Source organism: Hyla sarda, chromosome 1 (assembly GCF_029499605.1).
Source record: "Hyla sarda isolate aHylSar1 chromosome 1, aHylSar1.hap1, whole genome shotgun sequence".
Lineage (NCBI taxonomy): Eukaryota > Metazoa > Chordata > Amphibia > Anura > Hylidae > Hyla > Hyla sarda.
Window position 1 is genome coordinate 206,008,939 of NC_079189.1, and position 23,568 is coordinate 206,032,506.

The 23,568-nt window shown below is 38.6% G+C and overlaps 1 protein-coding gene across 3 annotated transcripts in view; it reads right to left on the minus strand.

Annotated features, from left to right (window-relative positions):
- CCSER1 (coiled-coil serine rich protein 1) overlaps positions 1-23,568 on the minus strand; it is a 966,927-nt gene that overhangs the window by 41,157 nt on the left and 902,202 nt on the right. For all 3 annotated transcript variants that reach the window (XM_056567568.1, XM_056567559.1, XM_056567578.1), the window contains exon 9: positions 8,431-8,520. In XM_056567568.1, the coding sequence (XP_056423543.1) occupies positions 8,431-8,520 (90 nt within the window). The remainder of the gene's footprint in view (positions 1-8,430; positions 8,521-23,568) is intronic.

Below are 23,568 nucleotides of genomic sequence, written 5' to 3' on the forward strand. Positions count from 1 at the left end.
ACCACCGGACCTTATCTATCCCCTAAATCCGGACAGATCTTCAAAATTAACCCTAAATTCAGAGACTTATAGTACAATTCAAGGTCCGCAACAACTGTCAGTCACTGAACTATATAGAGACTGTTGAATGAGACTGTTATTGTTCATTGGATGTACCGCAAGCCTTTGAGTAAAGTTATCCAAGTTCAAGTTCCTCATCCTCCTAGCACCGATGATGAGTCCCCTGTACGGCAGCAGAGACGCCACCAGGCGAGGCCACGCACCCCCCATGAAAGTGACACAGTGGCTGACACTAGTACAAGCGTCCATGCCGCTCGTAATAGGAGTCCGACCCCCCAGACAAGTGTACCAGAGACCCCTTCCGGTGAACCTGTCTGGAGACCCTCAGAGGGATATCAGCCATGGATTCCTGAGTTTGTTGGCGACTCAGGAATCCGGATTGACATGGCCGGATACACTGAAATAAACTATTTTAGTTATTTTTTCAGTGACAGCTTTGTCAGTCTAATGTTGGAGCAGACGAATCTGCATGCCCAGCAATTCATCGCCCACCACTCAGATTCGCTTTTGGCAAGGCCCAATGAATGGTACGCCATTGATGCAGCCAAATGAGGACATTTTGGGGCCTCATGCTGCATATGAGCCTGTTCAAAAAACCCAGTGTCAGGCAGTACTGAAGTGGGGACAACCTCTACCAGACCCCGCTTTACAGTATGGTTATGGCACGGAGGCGGTTCGATGCGGCATGTCCCCCCCCCCCCCCCGAAGTGATCCCGCCTGTGAACGGCCGGTCATCGATCACTTTGGGGCCAAATTTTTGGAGGCCTACGTACCCCCCAGGGAGCTCTCGGTAGATGAGTCTCTTATCAGTTTTGAGGGGAGACTCATCTTCCGCCAGTATATTCCCTCGAAGCGGGCGTGGTATGGCGTTAAACTATACAAACTTTGTGAGAGTACCTCCGGGTACACTTACAAGTTTAGAGTATATGAGGGATGAGATTCCCGTATTGAACCCCGAGAATGTCCCCCCATTCTGGGTGTTAGCGGGGAAATTGTTTGGTAACTTTTGCACCCATTGCTGGATAAGGGTTACCACCTTTACCTGGACAACTTTTATACCAGCATCCCTCTGTTCACATCCCTTGCCGCCAGATCCACGTCCACTTGTAGGACCGTGCGGAAGAAACAGAGATGCCTCCCTCTAAATTTTATCCAGACACCTATGCCCAAGGGTGAGTCCCGGCAGCTCACCTGTCCCTGTGCAAGGTACCACAACAACAGTCCTCAACCCTGATTGTATTCTGGACTACAATCGGTATATGGGGGGACTTGATCTCTCTGATCAAGTCCTCAAGCCATACAATGCCATGCGCAAGGTATGGTACAAAAAATTTGCCGTCTACTTGGTACAGGTTGCCATGTACAACTCTTTTCTACTGTCCCAGGATGCTGGCAACACAGGGACATTGCTCCAGTTCCAAGTCCTAAAGGCTCTGATCTTTGGCAACCGGGAAAGAGCAGGCTGGAGTTCCCAAGGAACTGAAGTTATAGGTGCCAAGATCGTCACAGGCCAGGTGAAGTCCCTTACACTGGAAAGAAGGGACAATTCCAGAAAAAATGCAGAGTTTGTCACATGAGGGGCATACGGAAGGACACCACCACTCAATCCGACACTTGCCCCGATCATCCGGGCCTCTGCATTAAAAACTGCTTCAGGGAGTATCACACTTCCATGCAGTACTAAATTTTCCCATTTCATTTTAATTTTCCATAATTTGACCACAATGTACCAAGTCCAGAGTACATTCCAAGTTTTAACCCCATAAAACCACTAGATTGCCCCAAAAAAACTCCTTTATAAAAAAAAAAAAACCTGATAAGACCTCTGGGGGTATTTTTTCCAAAAATGGGTCATTGGTCACTGAGTCACCGGGGACATTTTTATGTTGCCTCAAATGCACGGCGCTCACTCTCCACCTTAGCTGTGTGCGCGTTAAAAGCAACAGGTTAGGGATGGCCACACACATCACATTCCCAGAATGATGATTCAGAGCATAGGGTTTGGAGTGGGCATACTTTTTAGTTTTGGCTATGCTCTGGGTCATCATTATGGGAACATAACCTGTATTATGATTTTATGTCCCACTGTTCCCCATTTTAGTAATGTACCCCATGCAATGCTCCTTGAGGGGGGGTCCCACTGTTCTGGCTCCATACGCAGCAATGTAGAAGCTCAAGGCCCCTGATTGCTCTCCTGCTCTTCCAAGACATGTGTGAGCTGTTTACACCCAGATATGAGGTATGTCCTTACTCCAAAGAAATATATTTACAAATTTATGGTGACATTTTCTATTTTTACCACTTGTGAAAATGAAAACTTTGGGGTAACCCCAGCATGTTAGAGTAAAAAATATGTTTTTTTCCTTTTCATATGCCACTTTAATGCACATTTATCAAACACCTGTGGGGTGTTAAGGCTCACTGTACCCTTTGTTACGCGCCTTGAGGGGTGTCGTTTTCAAAATAGTATGCTACGTGTTTTGTTTTTTTCTGCTGTTCTGGCACCATAGGGGCTTCCTAAATGCAACATGCCCCCCCATTTCAGCAAAATTAGTAGAGTGCCCGCAGTCCACTTGACGTCCACATATGGTGTACTTCCATACTCAGAAGGGATGGGGTTACACTTTTTTTTTTTTTTTTTTTGGGGTGGGAGCATTTTCTCCTATTACCCCTAGTAAAGTGTAAAATTTGGGGGGAAAAACAGCATTTTAGTAAAAAAAAAAAAATATATAAAAAATGTATTTACACATCCAAAGTCCTCAAGCACCTGTGGGGTGTTAAGGCTCACTGTACCCCTTGTTACGTTCCTTGAAGGGAATCGTTTCCAAAATAGTATGCCATGTGGGTGGTTTTTGCTGTTCTGGCACCGTAGGGGCTTCCTAAATGGGACATGCCCCCCAAAAACCATTTCAGCAAAATTTGCTTTCCAAAAGCAAAATGTAACTTCTTCTCTTCTGAACAATGTAGTTCACCAGCAGAGCACTTGGCATTCACATATGGGGTATTTTCTTACTCAGAAGAGAAGGGGTTACAAATTTTAGGGGCATTTTCTCCTATTACCCCTTGTAGAAATGTAAATTTAGGGGAAAACCAGCACTTTAGTGAAAAAAATTTAAAATTAATTTACACATCCAACTTTAACAAAACTGTGGGGTGTAAAGGCTCACTGGACCCCAAAATAGTATGTTTTTTTTTTTTTTTTTTGCTGTTCTAGCACCATAGAGGCATCCTAAATGTCACATTCCCCTCAAAAACCATTTCAGAAAAACTCACTCTCCAAAATCCTATTGTTGTTCCTTCCCTTCTGAGCCTTGTAGTGCACCTGCAGAGCACTTGACATACACATATGAGGTATTTCCTTACTCGAGAGAAATTGGGTTTCAAATTTTAGGAAGATTTCTCTCCTTTTACCAGTTGTAAAAATTAAAAAAACTGGATCTACAAGAACATTCGAGTGTAAAAAATGAAGATTTTGAATTTTTTTCCTTCCCTTTGCTGCTAATCATGTGAAACACCTAAAGGGTTAACACACTTGCTGAATGTCATTTTGAATACTTTGACGGGTGTCATTTTTATAATGGGGTCATTTATGGGGTATTTCTAATATGAAGGCCCTTCAAATCCTCTTCAAAACTGAACTGGTCCCTGAAAAATTCTGATTTTGAAAATTTTGTGAAAAGTTTGAAAATTGCTGCTGAATTTAGAAGCCCTCTGATGTCTTCCAAAAGTAAAAACACGTCAATTTTATGATGCAAACATAAAGTAGACATATTGTATATGCGAATCAATATCTAATTTATTTGGAATATCTATTTTCCTTACAAGCAGAGAGCTTCAAAGTTACAAAATTGCAAAATGTAAGATTTTTTCATAACATTTTGGAAGTTTTCGCTAAGAAATTATGCAAGTGTCGATGAAAATTTACCACTAACATAAAGTAGAATATGTCACTAAAAAACAATCTCAGAATCAGAACGAAAAGTAAAAGCATCCCAGAGTTATTAATGCTTAAATTGACAGTGGTCAGATGTGCAAAAAATGCTCTGGTCCTTAAGGTGAAAACGGTTGGTCCTTAAGGGGTTCAAACATGGAAGAAATCAAAGGGAAGTCAGGTAATACTCGTGTAAGCTTAATGGGGAGGTTTATCATGTTTATCAAAACTTGGGCAGAGTAAAAGTTGATCAGTTGCCCATAGCAACCCATTAGATTGCTTCTTTCATTTTAACCCCTTAAGGACCAAGCTAATTAAACCTGTACGCCCCTCAAAGACCAGGCCTGTTTTTTCAAATCTGGGATCTATGTCTTTATTTGAGAATAACTCTGGTAATGTTTTACCAATGAAAACAATTCTGACATTGTTTTTTTGTCACAAGTTGTACTACATGAAAATAGTAAAAGTTAATCGATATCATTTGTATTTTTTTATTTACAAAGCAAGAAACCGTGAAATTTTTGAAAAAAAAGACCATTTTTTGTTATTTTGACATTAATAGGTTGCATATATTTATACATAATGTTTATTTTTTTTATCAAAAATTATAATTTCATGTGTCTACTTTATTTTCTCAACTTTTTTTTATTATTATTCACATTTTAGATGTATTAGAGGCCTAACAAATTTTCTTGACATTTTGAAAATTTGAAAAGTACATCTTATTTTTATGTGCTAAGCAAGGATTGCAGCAATTGAGAAGTAGTAGAACATAGGAACCCCCCCCCCCCCCAATGACACCATTTTAAAAACTAGACCCCTCAAGGTATTCGCTAGGGGGTACAGTGAGTAATTTAATACCAAAGTTTTTTGGGTGGAATTATTGCATAGTCAGTGTTAAAAATATTGAAACTAGCTTTTTTTTCCCCAAATGCATCATTTGTGGGACATATTTTTTGTACATCACTTCTGATATTGAAAGAAATGCACCCTATATTTTATTTAGCTGCTTGTCCCATGTTCGGAAATACCCCCACTTAGTGAACTTCACTCCCGGCAGTGCGGCAGGCCTCGGACAGCCGCGTATTACACACAGCACCCCGCGATCGCGATGCGGGGTGCTGCAGAGGAGACAGAGGGAGCCCCCTCCCTCTGTCATAACACTTACAGCCCGCGGTCACTTCCGACTGCGGCTGTAAGGGTTAAAACTGCCGAGACTGAAGTTTACTTTGGTCCCGGCAGTGCAGCAGGGTCCCAGCTGTGTGATACAGCCGAGTCCCTTCCGCGATCTCGTGGGTGCACTGGGCAGCACCCACGAGAATAATGGACTAGTATAGACGTCAATTTGCGGGAACGGCCGCCAAACTGGACGTCTATACTCGTCCATGGTCATTATCAGGTTAAAAAAGGGCTTCTGAAAAATAAAAGAAGTCATCTGATTAGTTGCTATTGGAAACTGGTCAACTTTTTCTCTGTACAGGTATTGAAAAATGTCCCCCAATGTCTCTATTAGAGTAGAGGGCCTGTAGATACCCTTTATTTATAAGGTAGTTAATATGTACAGTTTATTCCTTATTGAGCTGTACACAATATTATAAATTATATTCAAATAGACTTATTTGATATGCCCTGCTTTAGGCACCCCTAGCAGTGTCTATGGCTGGGATGGAGAGCAAACAAATATATATATATATATATATATATATATATATATATGTGTGTGTGTGTGTGTGTGTGTGTGTGATATGTGAGGCTAAGGGACACAGACTCCAGCAAGACCCTTCATAAATCATACAAGAAAGACAGGGTAGATGGATGCCATCATCAGGGAATGTGAGAGGGATCAGAGTTGCAATCTTTAGTTTTTTACTGCCGGCACTATGGGGGACAATGTTTATGGTTTGGAGTTCTCCTTTAATTCCAAAATGTGTGGAAGGGGAATAGGGGCAGCCATCTATTGAGATTATGGACTCAGAGTTTCAGATGGCCTTAGTTGGCATCAAACCACAGTGGTAAAGAAAGCTACTTTAGAGGCGGACAGGAAAACAATATAGATACAGCATAAATGTTGAGGTTCGGGAGCGTAATTTGACACCACTCACTTTTGTTCCTGTTTTTGTGATGGGCTCAGGGAGTCCAACTGGCATTCTTGTCACCACTTGGTCATGTGACTAAACAAAAGTAGGATTTTTAAATGCATTTTTGTATTATACCTGTCTTAATATCAAATTTGTTTTTAAAATGCACAAAGGAAGCTTTATTTCTGCAGTGTAGAGAGGGCTCAATATGTTCTATGATAAATTTACATTTTAGACACAAAATGCATTCTGGTAAAAAAGAAAGGAAATGACACAGAAATGTTCCCGTTCCATTAACACAATAGTTTGAAGAGTTCCCCATTGATGCATTCAATTAAATATCAATACAATGTTCCTTTCCAAGTTACAAATTTCCTAATACATGGTATGAGTATAAAGTACTTAGTCTATGGTGATTGCAAGCTTAATACCTTCATTAAATTGTTAATGAGAGTGCAAATGATATTTGATTATGAAATGTCTTACATTTTAGTAATAGACAACCTCCATGTATTTGAACTTTAACTAATCCAAAATTACAAAGGAATGGTTTGTAAAACAAAGCAATCTACTTTGTTCTGATAGAAATCATTGTGCCTGCCTAAAAATCTAAATTGAATATATTAGTGCATAGCCATTTCCCCTATCTTCTAGAATGTATTAAAGTCTTAACCTCAGAAGATCATTGAGCAGTTGCCTTTTAGTAACAATATGTCAGTCACCTGTATTATTGCTTAGGGTTTGTAATACCCGATTCAACCACGATGCAAATTCAGTCACTGTTCAAAATTCAGATTTTCAATAGAAAAGTATTTTCAAAATAAAAAGTCTAGAAATCTGACTAAGCAACAAGGAATTATTGCATATAACGTCTCAAAAACCTTATAATCCAAGGACACATGGCAGCAATCAGTTTCATGCATTGTAACATAACATCTCACATGTAGTGATGAGCGGCATAGGCCATATTCGAATTTGCAATATTTCGTGAATATATGAATGGAAATTCGTCCTATATTCGCACATTTTGCATATTCGTTCACTTTTTTTCATGCAAAATTTGTAATGAATTTAGCAAAATGCGCATGCGCGATTGTATCTTTCAACTAACTACTTTCCTATTGGTTGCTAGGGATGCTGCTAACCTCTGTCAACTGTATTTGCATCCTTCTCATTGGTCCATAAGCTAATAGAAAGGAGGGATCAGTGTACCCTGAAGTGCCGATATTCGCTAATATTCGCATGTGCAAAATATTCACGCTCCACACCTACTCACATAGTAAATAATATTGGAGCCTTCTTTTGCACCCCAAGCTGGAAGCAGGAAGGAATGATGACTTTTTATTTACACAGTACACCTCATTGGGATGTATACTGCGAAAAAAAGACAAATATTTGTCATAACGAATATATTTAGATATATTCTAAATATTAGCAAACTCGGGAAGTGCTGAAATTCGCTATTCAAATATTCACACTCAACACTACTCACATGCTTCTAGGGCAACTTTAACACTCTGAATTACAGTCAATATGTTTTTGTAGATGTGTTCCAGTAATCTTATAAAAATATTGGTATAAATGTAGTAAATAATAGGTTTGTACAGAAATTGGTTGGGTTTATAATTCATATTTCACCTTTATAACTCATGTTAACTTTCCTATATACTATTTCACCCATGAATTGCTAACAAGATCCTCTATTCTGTGGAAAAAAATGTTTTTAGGCAGTCTGTCTAGTAGTACCTGTTACACACTGTGCTCCAGTGTGCCCGTGTTTTCAACATTAAAATAAGCGGGTGCTGCAGGAGAGATTGCGGGAGTCCCCAGCGGAGGGACTCCTGCAATATGCATCTTATGCCCTATCCTTTGGAAAGGGGATAAGATGTCTAGGGGAGAGTACCCCTTTAAATGCACCAGAATTGTGCCAAACGTCAAAAAACAAAGCCAATTAAAAGACGGTGCAAACTAAAACTGCACAGTCTAAAGATGCACAAGATTTTTAAACAGTCTGACCTATTTTAAAAATCTGATGCATATGTATAATGTCCAGTCAGATACCTGTTTTTATTATTCCACCCAATATGTATTTGAGAAAATAATAGCAATTATGACTAGTACCGACACAGTAAAATTAGTTTGTAAAAGCACAAGAGATCTGACCTCCAATTGAGGCCTGTTTGACACGTTCTACAAATTCTCAACATTCAACAAACTTCTCTATTTAGAAGAGCATGTTCTCCATTGCCATGCATGTCCATCATAGAGCATTCAGGGGTTAATACATTGAAATATTACTATGACTAGAAATAGAATAATTGAATGATTTCTACACAATCTATGTCTAAAAGAGGTACTTACATTGTTAGTCACTTCATGGTTTAAAGACTCTGTTTGGGTATATTTGTCTTGCCTCAAGACATGCAATTGCTGTAAAGTTCGAGCGGCTTTCTGTGATGGGGAAAAAAAGAAATAAAAACAACGAAAGGTCAAAAAGGATATTGCATACATCAGCATAAAATTGGTTCAGAATTGTTTTGTTTTGTTTAAATCACATGCTGGAAAACATTGACTCTTGTTTTTACATTATGTAAACAACAACAATAGACATGTCTTTCAGATTCACTCTTCTATCCCCATTTGACTCACATCACCAGCTGTTACTCTTTACAGAAGCTGTCATGGAATTAGGAAAGCTAAAGGTGACTATTTCAATTGCATATTCACATGCCCAGTTTTCTCTACACCTGCTTCAATTCTCAGTGTGTAACAGTCAGTGGTCCTGAACGCGGATGATGTGTCAGAACTGCTCTTTTTTCTCAACGCACAAAACACCTTTGAAGATCATCTAGCTTTGTAAATAATGAAAAAATTAGATGATGAAAGTAGAGTTTCACCTCAGTCTCAGTTTAATGCACGGGAATTTATGTGTGACACCTTTGAAAAAGATGCTTGTTTTTTTCAACAACATCAGATTTCCCAGAATAACAGTGGTAGAAAATAACAGTAGTTCATGATATTGCCTTTTAGAATTATCTGTGAGATGATAAAGGGATGAAAAGATAGATAAATAGATAGATATGAGATAGATAGATAATAGATAGATATGAGATAGATAGATAGATATGAGATAGATAGATATGCTATAGATAGATAGATAGATAGATATGAGATAGATAGTAGATAGATAGATAGATAGATAAAGGAGAAGACTGTAGCACTCCAGTAGGATGAAAGTGAATGTGGCTTTATTCCAATTTAAACATCAAGGCAACGTTTCAGCTGCACACAGGCAGCCTTTATCAAGCGGTTGATAAAGGCTGCCTGTGTGCAGCAGAAACGTTGACTTGATGTTTGAATTGGAATAAAGCCACATTCACTTTCATCCTACTGGAGTGCTACAGTCTTCTCCTTTATATATCTGAAGTGTCTCCCGTGACCTGGGATTCCGGCCATTTGCACCCACCTTCTACTTCTATCACAGAGAGTGATGCTCCTTATCCTTTGTTTTAGATAGATAGATATATATGAGATAGATAGATATATATGAGATAGATAGATAGATATGAGATAGATAGATAGATAGATAGTAGATCTAGACAGATGGATGGAAATAGATAGATAGATCAAGGATAAAAGGAGCACTCCCAAGTTGTGAATGGGTGCCTCCCAGCCAAGGTTCCAGGATCCTCTATAAATACTTTCTTGCTTGAGAAAGATGGTGTGAGATCATTGAAATGCGGCTGCACATAAGAGATGAATAAATAATCTCACTTCTTCACGACCTGGAGTGCCACTGCCTTTTCCTTAAAGTAGATAGATAGATATGAGATAGAAAGATAGATAGATAAAAGCAAATATGATGCAGCACTCCACAAGTAGCAAAGAAGGTGATTTTTATTCCATCATGTGCATAGACATGTGCATGTATTATCGTCAGCGTCTGTGGACCAATCTTGCAAGATTGGTCCACAGACACTGACGATAATACGGCTCCGGTTCATGCACACCGGTAATCTCATTGTATACTTATGGAGAGTGGAGTTGGCCCATGTACTCCAACTGGAGTTAGTCTTTACCCCCTTATTTATTCTTTATTCTATTATCTCTACAGTCTGCTGCTATATCAGTCGGTTACCATGGGCAACCACGAGATAGTGATATCCACTATCTGCCAGCTACACAGGATGACTGAGGACCGGCGATTGCAACAGACAACTTACTTTACATTAAGCTACCTTTACTACTCTCAGTTCCCCACTGTGACTCATTGTGCTGTCCCCAGGAGGTGATACATTACCTGCGCATATATATCAAGATTACACTTATACCATATGGACTCTGTTTTACTATGCGCATGAACATTCTGCATTGATACACAGAAGGACTCTTCTGAGCATGCGCCAGTTACGGCACAGTCCGGAGTCGGGTTTCTATGGACACGAGGACACGCTCTCCCGACCCAGAAGTACTTCTCTTCTGCTTTGATGCACACTACACACACGGCGCTTTGGCGCCTGGGATCAGGAAACCTCGTGGCGGTACCCCGGAAGGCATTCACGGCTATACACGTAATTATGGATCAAAGTCACTGCACTATCTGTATTTTAAGTAAAACTTATATGTTTATATACCTGATGACTACTGTATGTTTATATATGGACTTAGCACTATGTTTTTGTATTATTTATTGCACAATGTACCATGATCGTTTCTGTTTACATATGTAAATCATGCATTGCTTGTGTCACATGACCAGTGGGCGATCTATAAATACCCACCTGTATCACTATTATTCACTTGAAAAAGCCAGTGTGAGACTGGTGAAACGTTGTCTATGCACATGATGGAATAAAAATCACCTTCTTTGCTACTTGTGGAGTGCTGCATCATATTTGCTTTTGTCTGGATCAAGGAACCAGCGGACCCAGGTTCCAGATATGCGGGCACCCCGAATTTCTTCTTTACTCTGGATATTGGTTCTGCCGTTTTTATTTGCTTTAGATAGATAGATATGAGATAGATGATAGATACATATGATATATATATATATATATATATATATATAGATAGATAGATAGATAGATAGATAGATAGATAGATATGAAATAGATAGGAGATAGATAAATAGATTAATAGAAGGATACATATTAGATAGATAGACAGATCTAGACAGATGGATAGATCAATAGATAGACAGATATGAGATATATATGAAATAGATAGATAGATAGATAGATAGTTAGTAGATCTAGACAGAGGGATAGAAAGATGGATAGACAGATAGATACCACACATGTAAGTAAAGCAGCACACCCAAGCAGTATCCAGTGAAAATCAGCAGAGCTTTATCGGCCCATGTTCACAGTGCAACGTTTCAATGGTATCAAACCGTCTTTATCAAGCATAAAGGTTTGATACTGTTGAAACGTTGCACTGTGAACATAGGCCAATAAAGCTCTGCTGATTTTGACTGGATACTGCTTGGGTGTGCTGCTGTACTTACATGTGTGGAATCTGTGGTCTGACCACAGTGCTCTCTGCTGACAACGCTGTCATTTTAGGAACTGTACAGAGTAGGAACAAATCCCCCATAGCAAACCTATCCTGCTCTGGACAGTTTCTAAAATGGACAGAGGTGTCAGCAGAGAGCACTGTGGTCAGACAAAAAGGAAATCCAAACAGAAAATAACTTCCTGTGGAGCATACAACAGCTGAAAAGTACTGGAAGGATTACGATTTTTAAACTGAAGTAATTCACACATCTGTTTAACTTTCTTGCACCAGCTGATTTAAAAAAATAAAAAAATAAAATTTCCAGGGGCGTTCCCCTTTAACAGCATGATTGATTCTTTATGGGTTCCTGTTTTATAACAACCTACTGAATAATTACCTATTTGGTGGCATAGATATTTGTTGTGCTTTGCCTTTTCTTCATGGTTTGAGTATTTATATATGCTTAACTCTGTTTTATCAGTTTATATTTACTGCCTATCCTTGTGCCAACATCTAAGATTGCAGCTCACTATGTTTACGTATGCCCAGACTCTCTCTGAGGTGAGCTGACCACGTGTGGGACTCCTGCACTTTCTACTGGCCCTGGCCCAGTCCTGAGGTACGCATACACGCCTTCATTGTGACATGTGCGCGGCCACTCAGTATGAGTCGCGTGCGCACAGAATGTTTGTTTTTGTTATGCCAGTTTTCCATACGATCAATAGGGTAAGTGCATACAGTCCCGCCCCCTCTCTCTTCCCATTTTAATCTACAATTATGCTGCACATTATGTAATTATGCACTGTTTGGTCTTTTTATGACACTGTATATGCACATATAAGCTGGCACTTTACGCTTGTGATATTGAAACCTAATCACCTGTGATATGCATTTTTGTAATGTATTATTATATAATTCTGTGCACACAATATGTATAAATAGAGCTTCATTTTTTATAGCCACGTAAATAAGTGACCTGTTAAATATTTTCTTCACTGTAAAAAAAATAAGTCCATATTTTTACATATTGGCCCTCATTTATTAAAGTTAAATACACACACAGTTCAACAGTACAGTCGGCACTGCCTAATATGGTTCACCTGCAGGGACACTGGATAATGTCCTGGTAACACCAGCGTTTACTCGGGATAGCCACGTGGTGCTCTGTACTTCAAAAGCAAGTTAACAACAAAACAGTCTCTGAAGAAAGAAAGTTGACGGCACTCACATATCTCTGATACAAAAGGATTCTTTATTCCAGGTCTAAAACCAACTTGCGGGAAGGAGCAGGATGATGGAACGACGTACGTTTCACAGCTACTGCTGCTTCTACGGGACCCATAGAACCAGCAGTAGCTGTGAAACGTACGTTGTTCCGTCACCCTGCTCCTTCCCGCAAGTTGGTTTTAGACCTGGAATAAAGAATCCTTTTGTATAGGAGATATGTGAGTGCAGTCATCCTTCTTTCTTCAGAGACTGTTTTACTAAAGTTAGTCCAACACTTTTTTTTACAGGTTTTGCACCCAAATAGTGTTGCAAGTTTCGTGCGCAAGATTTTGAAAAAAAAAATAAAAAATCTGACCAACTGAGTTTTTACTCAGAAAACCTGAAAAAGAGGTGTGGCTTCCGGCAAAAGGGGGCATGGTCCTGAAAAAAAGGGCATGCCCCCAGCAGCTTCAGGGAATAAACCCACAAATGTACTAATGTTCCCACATAAAATGTGGTGCATTTCAGCTCTGAAAAACCCAACACATTTGTGGACACATTTTTACAAATGAAATATGCCTGGAAAAACATTGAATAAACCTAGCCTAAAGATTTAAATATTCAGTTAAAATATGTCTAGCAGCTCTTGTTATTTCTGCAGTCACTTTCTCTATTACTGCATGCCAGACTGCCATATCACATTTGGATTATATTTGTATACTGTGATACGGATTGTATGAATTTGATCTCACTAATTAAGATATAATTATATTCCAACTCACATTATAAATATTGCAAAATATATTTAATTCATTTGATATTTCATTAATTAAAATTCCAGTGATACAAACAAATCTCTATAGTATGTTATCTTGGGGTTAATAATGATGAATTTCATGAACTATTAATATTTACTATATGTTATATAGCAAAATAGTAAAAGATATAGCTATTGTCTTCAATTATGTACTGGAAATACTCATAAAATATGTCAGAGATAATACATCTTCTACAACTTAGGCTTCTTTCACACTACAAAATTACTCCGTTTTAAAGATCTGTACGAAGTTCTGTCTGAAAATCTGCTGTAAAACGGCAGTTACAAAATCCTATACGGCCGTTGGAAAATCCCATTATAGTCTATGGGATTTTTCTAATAGCCGTTTTAACCCGTTATAGCCCGATATTTATAAAGGCCGTTATTTTGTGATGGAAGATAGTAACGGGAGAAATAGTGCATGCACTATCTTCTAGTCATATATTACACTATATAAGAGATCTGAACAAAAACTCTGCATCACAGTTATGCAATCTAGTAGTATACATTAGTACTTTTAAGCTGTTCAATGTCAAAGTTATGCCAATATTTTTTACTGAGTAAATGGATAGATTTTGGTTGAAATTAATAGCATGTTTTAAAAAGACACTGTATTATGGAGGGATAGAGGAGTAGATGTCTGATCACGATCTCTGTGCAGGCACCCAGAAGGTTTGGATAGGGAATAAGATGTCTAGTTTACCCCTTTAACCAAAACTTTTGACATGTTGCAAAGACATATCAAATGTTTTTAAACAGTCGGGGCCTTCGTGCCTAAGCGTTCATTCTTTGGCTTGCTTGAGCTCCATTCAACGATAATGGATATGCACCATAATGTAATACCGTAACAATAAAAGCCACACTATTGTTAGAAATAATCTGTTCAATATATTTTTTAAACTGTGCTGGTCTAAAGAAACTCTTTAGTTTAAATTTACACATGACAGAAATTTTGGTGACTGGCCTAGTCATTTGAAAGGGACTTGTAGAAAACTATAAACATTTTGCAGAACCATTCAGATGCAATGAACTGGTATCATTTGCAGGTATATCTGCAACAAACCTTCTGGATGTGAATAAACCCTTGTGTTCTTGAAAAATGTACTGTTACTTTAAAGAGCAGCAGTACATTCACACATACACATATTAATGGTACCACATACTGAATGTTACTATTTCCTTCAAAATATCACTACAACAGTAGACTAAAAATATATAATTTGTGCAGAATTCAACTCCCTGTTGCAATATCATCTTGAAAATCAAAGAGTTACAGATAATATTTTTGTTGTGTCAGCTATTTTTGATGATAACATTTGCTAGGTGTCATATTTTCTAACAAGAGTAAGTGTCTTACGAGTAAGAAATTGGCTCTGGTGAAAGACCATTAAAAACCTTGGTTAGGAGTGACAGAATTTGACAGGACTGTAGATGGCAATTAGATTGCACCCATAGGCTGTAACTATTGTTGTTTTCAAGCAAGAACGGATACTTATTCATGAATGTTCACTATTCATTGCCAACATTTTGTAAGAAATTGGAAACCACATCCCCTATATGTAGAATTATGTCATTCTTTAGTTAAGAGTTTTCGGATATCTATGCATTACATTTATCAGGGAAAATCTATTTAAAAAAAAGCATGTGCACACAAACAAGGATAACTTCATTATTTGTTGAATAAAAATACAGCATTATAGCACATAGAATTATAAATTATAAAATTATATATTTTTTTTGTGATTATGTCATAACCACTGTAATGATCAGCCACCCCTGTGCAAATCACCTCAAATGTACATGGTGCGCTCTCACTCCTGAGCCTTGTTGTGTGCCCGCAGAACATTTTACGTCCACATATGGGGTATTTCCGTACTCAGGAGAAATTGCGTTACAAATTTTGGGGGTCTTTTTTCCTTTTACCTCTTGTGAACATGAACAGTATGGGGCGACATCAGCATTATAGTGTAAACATTTTTTTTTTTTACACTAACAGGCTGGTGTAGACCCCAATTTTACCTTTTCATAAGGGGTAAAAGGAGAAAAAGCCCCCCAAAGTTTGTTAGCCAATTTCTCCTGAGTACAGAAATACCCCATATGTGGCCCTAAAATGTTGCCATGAAATACGACTGGGCTCCGAAGTGAGAGAACGCCATGCGCATTTGAGGCCAAAATAAAGGATTTGCATAGGGATGGACCCGGATGCAAGAATTACACTTGCCTCGGATACCAAAAATACCCTACAGCAGTGTTTCCCAAACAGGGTGCCTCCAGCTGTTGCAAAACTTCCAGCATGCCTCGAAAGTCAATGGCTGTCAGGCAATACTGGGAGTTGTTTTGCAACAGCTGGAGGCTCTGTTTTGGAAACAGTGTCATACAAGAAATGTTTTAATTTTATTTGGGGGTGGGGGGTGGACGGACTGTGTAGGGGTATATGTATATGTAGTGTTTTACCCTTTATTTTGTGTAAGTGTAGTGTAGTGTTTTTAGGGTACACTCACACAGGTGGAGGTTCACAGCGAGTTACCCGCTGGGAGTTTGAGCTGCGGCTGAAAATTTGCTGCATCTCAAACTTGTAGCAAGAAACTCTGTGTAAAGCCGCCCGTGTGAATGTACCCTGTACATTCACATGGGGGGGAGGGGGGGGGGGCAAAGCTCCAGCTGTTGCAAAACTACCATTACCAGTATGCCCTTTGTCTGTCCGTTCATGCTGGGGGTTGTCGTTATGCAACAGCTGGAGGAACACTGGTTGCAAAACACAGAGTTTGTTATTTATCTCAGTGTTTCGCAACCGGTGTGCCTCCAGCTGTTGCAAAACTACAACTCCCAGAATGTATGGCATGTTGGGAGTTGTAGTTTGCCACAGCTGGAGGCACAGTGGTTGCGAAACACTGAGTTAGGTAACAAACTTCGCAACCAGTGTGCCTTCAGCCATTGCAAAGACTACAACTCTTAGCATGCAGTGACAACTGAAGGGCATATCATGTCCTTTGGCTGTCCATGCATGCTGGGTTTTGTAGTTATGTAAAAGCTGGAGGCACACTGGTTGCAAAACACTGAGAGTTTGTTGCTTAACTTAATGTTTCTCAACCAGTGTGCCTCCCGTTGTTGCAAAACTACAGCTCCCAGCATGCATGGACAGCCAAAGGACATGCTGGGAGTGTTAGTAGTATGCCTCCAGTAAAAATCCCAGCATGCCCAGACAGCAGAAAGACATGTTGGGAGTTGTAGTTTTGTAACATCTGGAGGGCAGCAGTTTGGAGACCACTGTGCAGTGGTGTCCAAACTGTAGCCCTCCAGATGTTGCAAAAGGGCCAGATGTTACAGAACTACAACTCACAGCATGCCTGGACTGTCTGGGCATGCTGGGAGTTGTAGTTTTGCAACATCTGGAAGGGCTACAGTTTGGACACCACTGCACAGTGGTCTCCAAACGGTGGCCCTCCAGATGTTGCAAAAGTACAACTCCCAGCATGCCCAGACAGCCTTTGGCTGTCTGGGCTTGCTGGGAGCTGTAGTTTGGCAACTCCTGGAAGGCAGCAGTGAAGATCACTTACCGCTGATCTTTACTGCTGCCTCCGCCGGTCACGCCGTTGCCCCGGCACCTGCCGCCATCTTTCCCCCGCTCTGCCCTGACCTCAAGGGGCAGGCAGAGTGGGGATTTCAACTTTAACCTCCCGCCCCCCTCCTGCCATTGGTCAGCTAGTCCTAACGACCAATGGCAGGGGATAGGAGTGAAGTGGCAGCTGCCATCTCGCTCCTATCCCTCAGGATGATAGGGGCTGTCTCTGACAGCTCTGATCATCCCTATTTTCCAGGTTATTGTGTTACCAGAGACCCGATCAGCCCAGAACCCTGCAAGTCCTTGTCATTTGTCACTCACTTACTGACTGACTAATGACAATGATCAGCAGCACGGGACCATTCTGATTGGTCCCCAGCTGCATAGTGTCATCGGTCAGCTGTTCAGAACAGCTGCAATGACGTTTCTATCACCATGCCAACGGACATGGTGATAGAAAATGTATTGGACGTTTATGAACATCCATTTGCCTCAAGTGACAGGGAAAATGGATGTTCATAAACGTCCATTTGCTGGAAGGGGTTAAAGATGTTTAATAATTTATGAAAAGTGACTTGTAAATTTTTAAATAAAATTTAATAGAATTTAAATAAATAATTTTGATCCAAAAGTCCAGAATGGAAGGTAACTCTTGTCACTACATTCTCATGGCATGAAGGACTTTTCCAAAAGAATCTGCATGTCATACTGAATAACAGTGTTATTTCATTACCCCAGCACACTCCCTATGCATGTTACAGAAAGGCAAAGTGTTCTACATCCCTATTGAGGCTCTCTGTAGGCCAGAAATAGCAGTTTTTGATAGCAATTCACTGCAAATGAATTCGTAACTAAACAATTTTTGGGGGAAAATCCACTCATCTCTAATCAATGTATATACAGTAGTATAGTATAACACAGACCACAGTATAAATAGAGGTGAAATGCAAAAACCTAAATAGGGTTCCTTTCTAGTGCTAGTTAACACCACAACACTCCTAACAATCCGGTACATGAAGACTTCTGAAGTTATTTTCCATATCTCTTGAGTTATTGTACCACAGAACCCATGCTACCTTTTAAAATAGACCATGCAGTCTGGCCCTCATAGGCTGGTTTCACGTGTCCGGCATAGTTTCCCTCCAGCATTCCCCTAGATGCCTGATTCCTTACATCTGATGACAACTGATGCATGTTGTCTTCAGTTGTGGCATCAAGATCTAGGCTGAGTTCACCTATGCCAGACATATGTGACCCCGGCCTTACTCCTGAGGCCCATGGAAGCCTTATGGACTGCCTTTATGGTATGTACACTCTTTGATAAAAAAAAAAAAAGAGTACATTGTCCTAAAAATGCTGACATTTTACCTTTTAACTTTTATTGGACTTGTACATAATGATTGAAATGCTGACATTATTTTGTAATAGGTTAGGCTTCTGCAGTTATACTCAAAAGATTTTGCCCACAATTCTAAATCTAACCAGTATCAAAATTGTAATATTGAAAACAAATGAAGTATAATAATAAATAGAAACATATAAAGGGCACACAACTAATCTTTACAATATATTTTTTAATTGATAAGATCCAATGCACTCTTTTCACACTTTTCTTTCTACTATATACACTTTCTACTGTTCTTTCTTCCATTCTATGTATACGCTATATACTTTCTGGCGTAAAAGATAAAAAAAAGTGAAAGTCCTATTACAGCGTCTCATACGGAAGGAGCCTTAACTAACACAGTATTTTATCTTTTTTCATTACCCCTCAGCATTATTAGACTGTGAGCACTGACAAGTAACATATATTTAATGCACCACTATGTTTCAGTGAGAGCAAGGGATTCATTGCACACTTCACCTGTGTAGAGAAGTAAAAATATCTGCAGTAATAACAGTGCGGACCTATTCTTTGATTTATAATACAGGTGGGACAATAGATATACTCATGCTTTCGCCATAATGTTCCCTTGGAGTTACTGGTCAAGGATAAAAATCACATATTGTGTGGTTTTTCCTTCATTACAGATGTATTGTATCTTAATAATAGTATGACTAGATACATTCTAGAAATACTTAACTTTTTTTTAATCTAAATTTTAAAATGCAAAGCTCTCTGAATTACTATAAATCTGGATCATGGTGAATTCAAGCTATCAGTTTCCTAGTGTAAAAAAAAGAAAATCTTCAAATTAATGATGATATTAGAATAAATTCAATATCTCGGTGGTTTAAAGGTAAAAAAAATCTGTTAGGGCAACTCTTACTCTTCACATTGACATTAAATAGAAACCGAGCCGGTTATATGTGACGGCATCCTAAGACATGCCAATGATTCTTCTATCAATAAAGTAAGTTTTGAAAGTTACAATCATTTTAAAGACCTAAAAATTAATTTATCAAGATAAATTAAGCCACTTTCTTTTTGTGAAAATCAAGTTTAGAAAAAAATAAACTAGAACAGTACTATAGTGCTTATATAGAAAATCAGGATTAAATACAATAAATTGATAATTCTATTGATATTGATAATAATATATATATATATATATATATATATATATATATATATATATATATATATATTTTTTTTTTTTTTTTTTTTTTTTTAATTTGTTCTGGAAGATTTTGTTATAAATCAGCCATCAAATGTAACCATTTATTTGGATTTGGCCATGCATTTACTGGGTCCAGCCCAATGAATATACTAGTAAATGTAAGGGGTCATGCAAAGAGAGGAGTTCTTGCTTCCCTATCTCTTGTCGATAAGCCACTTTGTTATTTTGTTGATACTTAGGCAATTAAGTGGTGACCATGGTCATGTGATTTAAAATGTTGGTCCAGAGAATCTGACTAAATGAAGCGCACAGTGAATAAGTACCCAGAAAATAAGAGACTAAGAGAGACTAAGCGGTGGGGCATACAGTGTATACCTCACTACTCAGTATGTTCAGGGCACTACAACAAGTATATAAAGGTGCAAGTACTCTTCTCAAACAGGATAAGTCCATGCTCCTGTACACTCACAAAGTGGCATGAAATACACTATACATGAGTGTGAACTGAGAGGCAAGGCATATGGGGGGAGATTTATCAATACCTGTGTAGAGGAAGAGTGATGCAGTTGCTCATGGTAACCAATCAGATTGCTTCTCTCATTTGTAAAGAGACCTGTGAAGTCTTTGACAGGGAAATATGATTTCCCCTACCATTCAACCCCCACCCCACCCCCCCACCAAAAAAATAAATAAATGGAATTTGGACAAATTAGATTTTTTTTATTTGAAACAAATTTGACTAACTCTGAACTAATTCACTCTTCTCTGAACTGATTCACTCTTCTCTGAACTGATTCACTTTTCTCTGTTTCTCTGGTTACATTGTTAATCCTAGCTGAAACCCATTGTTCTATCACAATTTTATTGTGAGTTGCAAAACTTGAGTGCAATATCACATCAGTTTTTTTTTTTTACATAAATTGCTTTAATGTGTATCCAATACAAAGGTATCCAATGATGTCTTGAGGAAAACAAAAGACATTGGTGGTTTTAGAAAAGTATCCCTGCAGAGGTGGCATCTCCAATCAATAGTATCCACCATATACCAATGTCATCTGCAACAGTTACAACTGATTTATATAACTTTTGGAAAGTTGCAAAGTTGGCTTTGGCAAATGAGAATATATACTTAATAGTGAATTACTGGAAAAGTCTTAAAATAAGTTATGTGAGATGTTTAGGTCAAAGGGGACACACTGACACAAGATACACTTGATATAGAGCAATATAAAAAGGATTCTGGAGAACTGCTTGGTGCCATCTGTCAAATATAATGGAGGAAATCGAATGGTTAAGACTGCTTTAGTAGGCATTTTCTACATAATAATGTGTAAACAAAAAATGAACTAGAAAAGTTTCAGCTCTGTTATCATGTCATGATATCCAGACTGTGTGACACTTGATGGGTACAAAATTGTTATAATGATACCACTATTTGCTAAAGAAATTGTATTGTCACTGTGGTTAGCTATGGTACTGTGTATGATTAACTAGGACAAGCTGTATTATCATGTCAGGTGAGAATCCTTTGTAAAAACCCCTATCACTATCTACAACCACTTCTTTTACTACTAGTAATAATAATAATCATAACAATCATAATAATTTAACATACACATGTTTACATTTTGTATTATTATATACTAGTTTTTAAGAACTATGTAAAATTGCATTATTTTTTGTTCTTGTTTGCTATAGTCTCATTTAATGATCAAACTATTATCTTCAATACTCAGAATCCAAACTTATCATTTATAATTTTTTTCCGATGATTGTATCAAACAGATTATGGTTTTCATTAGTCATATAAACAAAAAAGGAAATAAATAATGTACTGTAATATTTGTTTGCTAATACAACAAAACAAACTGCCTTACAAAGCTGTATTATATTAGTCACTGTTTTATTACATAAATTATTCATGGAATGAATTTTAAAACCCTAACCTAAAAGTTATAAATTAAACATAGTACAGGTAACCTCTCTTAATATTCAGTTTCAAATTTATCAGAAGACTATATAGTGTACAAATATTTTTTTTGGCTCCATGGATATTTTGTTGTTTTAAAATCAAAAATTTTCAGGCACTAAAATATTAGGCACTAAAGCATTAATATTGATTAATCTAAATAGGTGATTATAATAAAGAATTGCAGTTCAGCTAAGATATAACTCGATGTCACAGTTTCCAAAATAGATAAAATACTTTTTTTTTCTGTTTTATTCTCATTTGGATAACATTTTTATAACAAGACATGTTCAAAACTTGACAGCAGAGAAGCTAGTAAAAATCTGACCAAATTCTATGAAAATTATCCGAACATCCGCCATAAGCCTTTCAATTGGATGATTTGCTGTATTTCTTAAATGTGTTCCAAAAAAGATTGGGGGACTGCAGACTTCTTAATGATACATTTTTAGAGTTCATTCTCATTCTTTTAGAGTAGAAGAGTTTATGGTTATTGAAACCTCTTTTTTATATTACAATATCATTAAAAAAACCTCTAAAACAAAAGGCAGGAACTGACTAAATAGCAAGGTATTGGCTAAAGATCAAGGGCAGAAGAAGTTCAATTGGCACTGTCAGATTCAAAAACTTTTTATATGTTGTACAGCTTGGCAAAACATTAACCTTTCTAATATACTTCATGAGGAATTTTTATTTCCTTTTTGCAGAAATCATGGCTTATAAAATCATGGCTTTGTCCAAACTGAAACACAGACAAAGTCCAGTAAGTGAGGGTAGGCTAGCACTTCTCTGTGCTCTCTCCTGTCTGATAGTACTCCTCTGTGCTCTCTCCTGTCTGATAGCACTCTTCCGTGCTCTCTCCTGTCTGATAGTACTCCTCTGTGCTCTTTCCTGTCTGATAGCACTCCTCTGTGCTCTCTCCTGTCTGATAGGACTCCTCTGTGATCTCTCCTGTCTGATAGCACTCCTCTGTGCTCTCTCCTGTCTGATAGGACTCCTCTGTGCTCTTTCCTGTCTGATAGCACTCCTCTGTGCTCTCTCCTGTCTGATAGGACTCCTCTGTGCTCTCTCCTGTCTGATAGCACTCCTCTGTGCTCTCTCCTGTCTGATAGGACTCCTCTGTGCTCTTTCCTGTCTTATAGCACTCCTCTGTGCTCTCTCCTGTCTGATAGGACTCCTCTGTGCTCTCTCCTGTCTGATAGCACTCCTCTGTGCTCTGTCCTGTCTGATATCACTCCTCTGTGCTCTCTCCTGTCTTATAGTACTCCTCTGTGCTTTCTCCTGTATGATAGTACTCCTCTGTGCTCTCACTTGTTTGATAGCAGTCCTCAGTGCTCTCTCCTGTCTGATAGTAGCCCTCTGTGCTCTCTCCTGTCTGATAGTACTCCTCTGTGCTCTCTCTTGTCTGATAGCACTCCTCAGTGCTCTCTACTGACTGATAGTAGCCCTCTGTGCTCTCTCCTGTCTGATAGTACTCCTCTATGCTCTCTCATGTCTGATAATACTCCTCTTTACGCTCTCCTGTCTGATAGTACTCCTTTGTGCTTTCTCCTGTCTGATAGTACTCCTCTGTACTTTCCCGTCTTATAGTACTCCTCTGTACTCTCTCCTGTCTGATTGTACTCCTCTGTACTTTCTCCTCTGTACTTTCCTGTCTGATAGTACTCCTCTGTGCTCTCTCCTGTCTGATAGTACTCATCTGTGCTCTTTCCTCTCCTATCAGACAGTATCCAGATGGGTGTTCCACAAACGTGGTAAAGAAAAAACCACTGGTGTAATTCGGCGCCAAACCGCTCAGACACAAGGATGGCAGCATAGGTTTAGATAATGGCCTTTATTCCAAAGAGCCTTGTAACAAATTCATTTCAGGTCTGTGACCCTTTCTCAA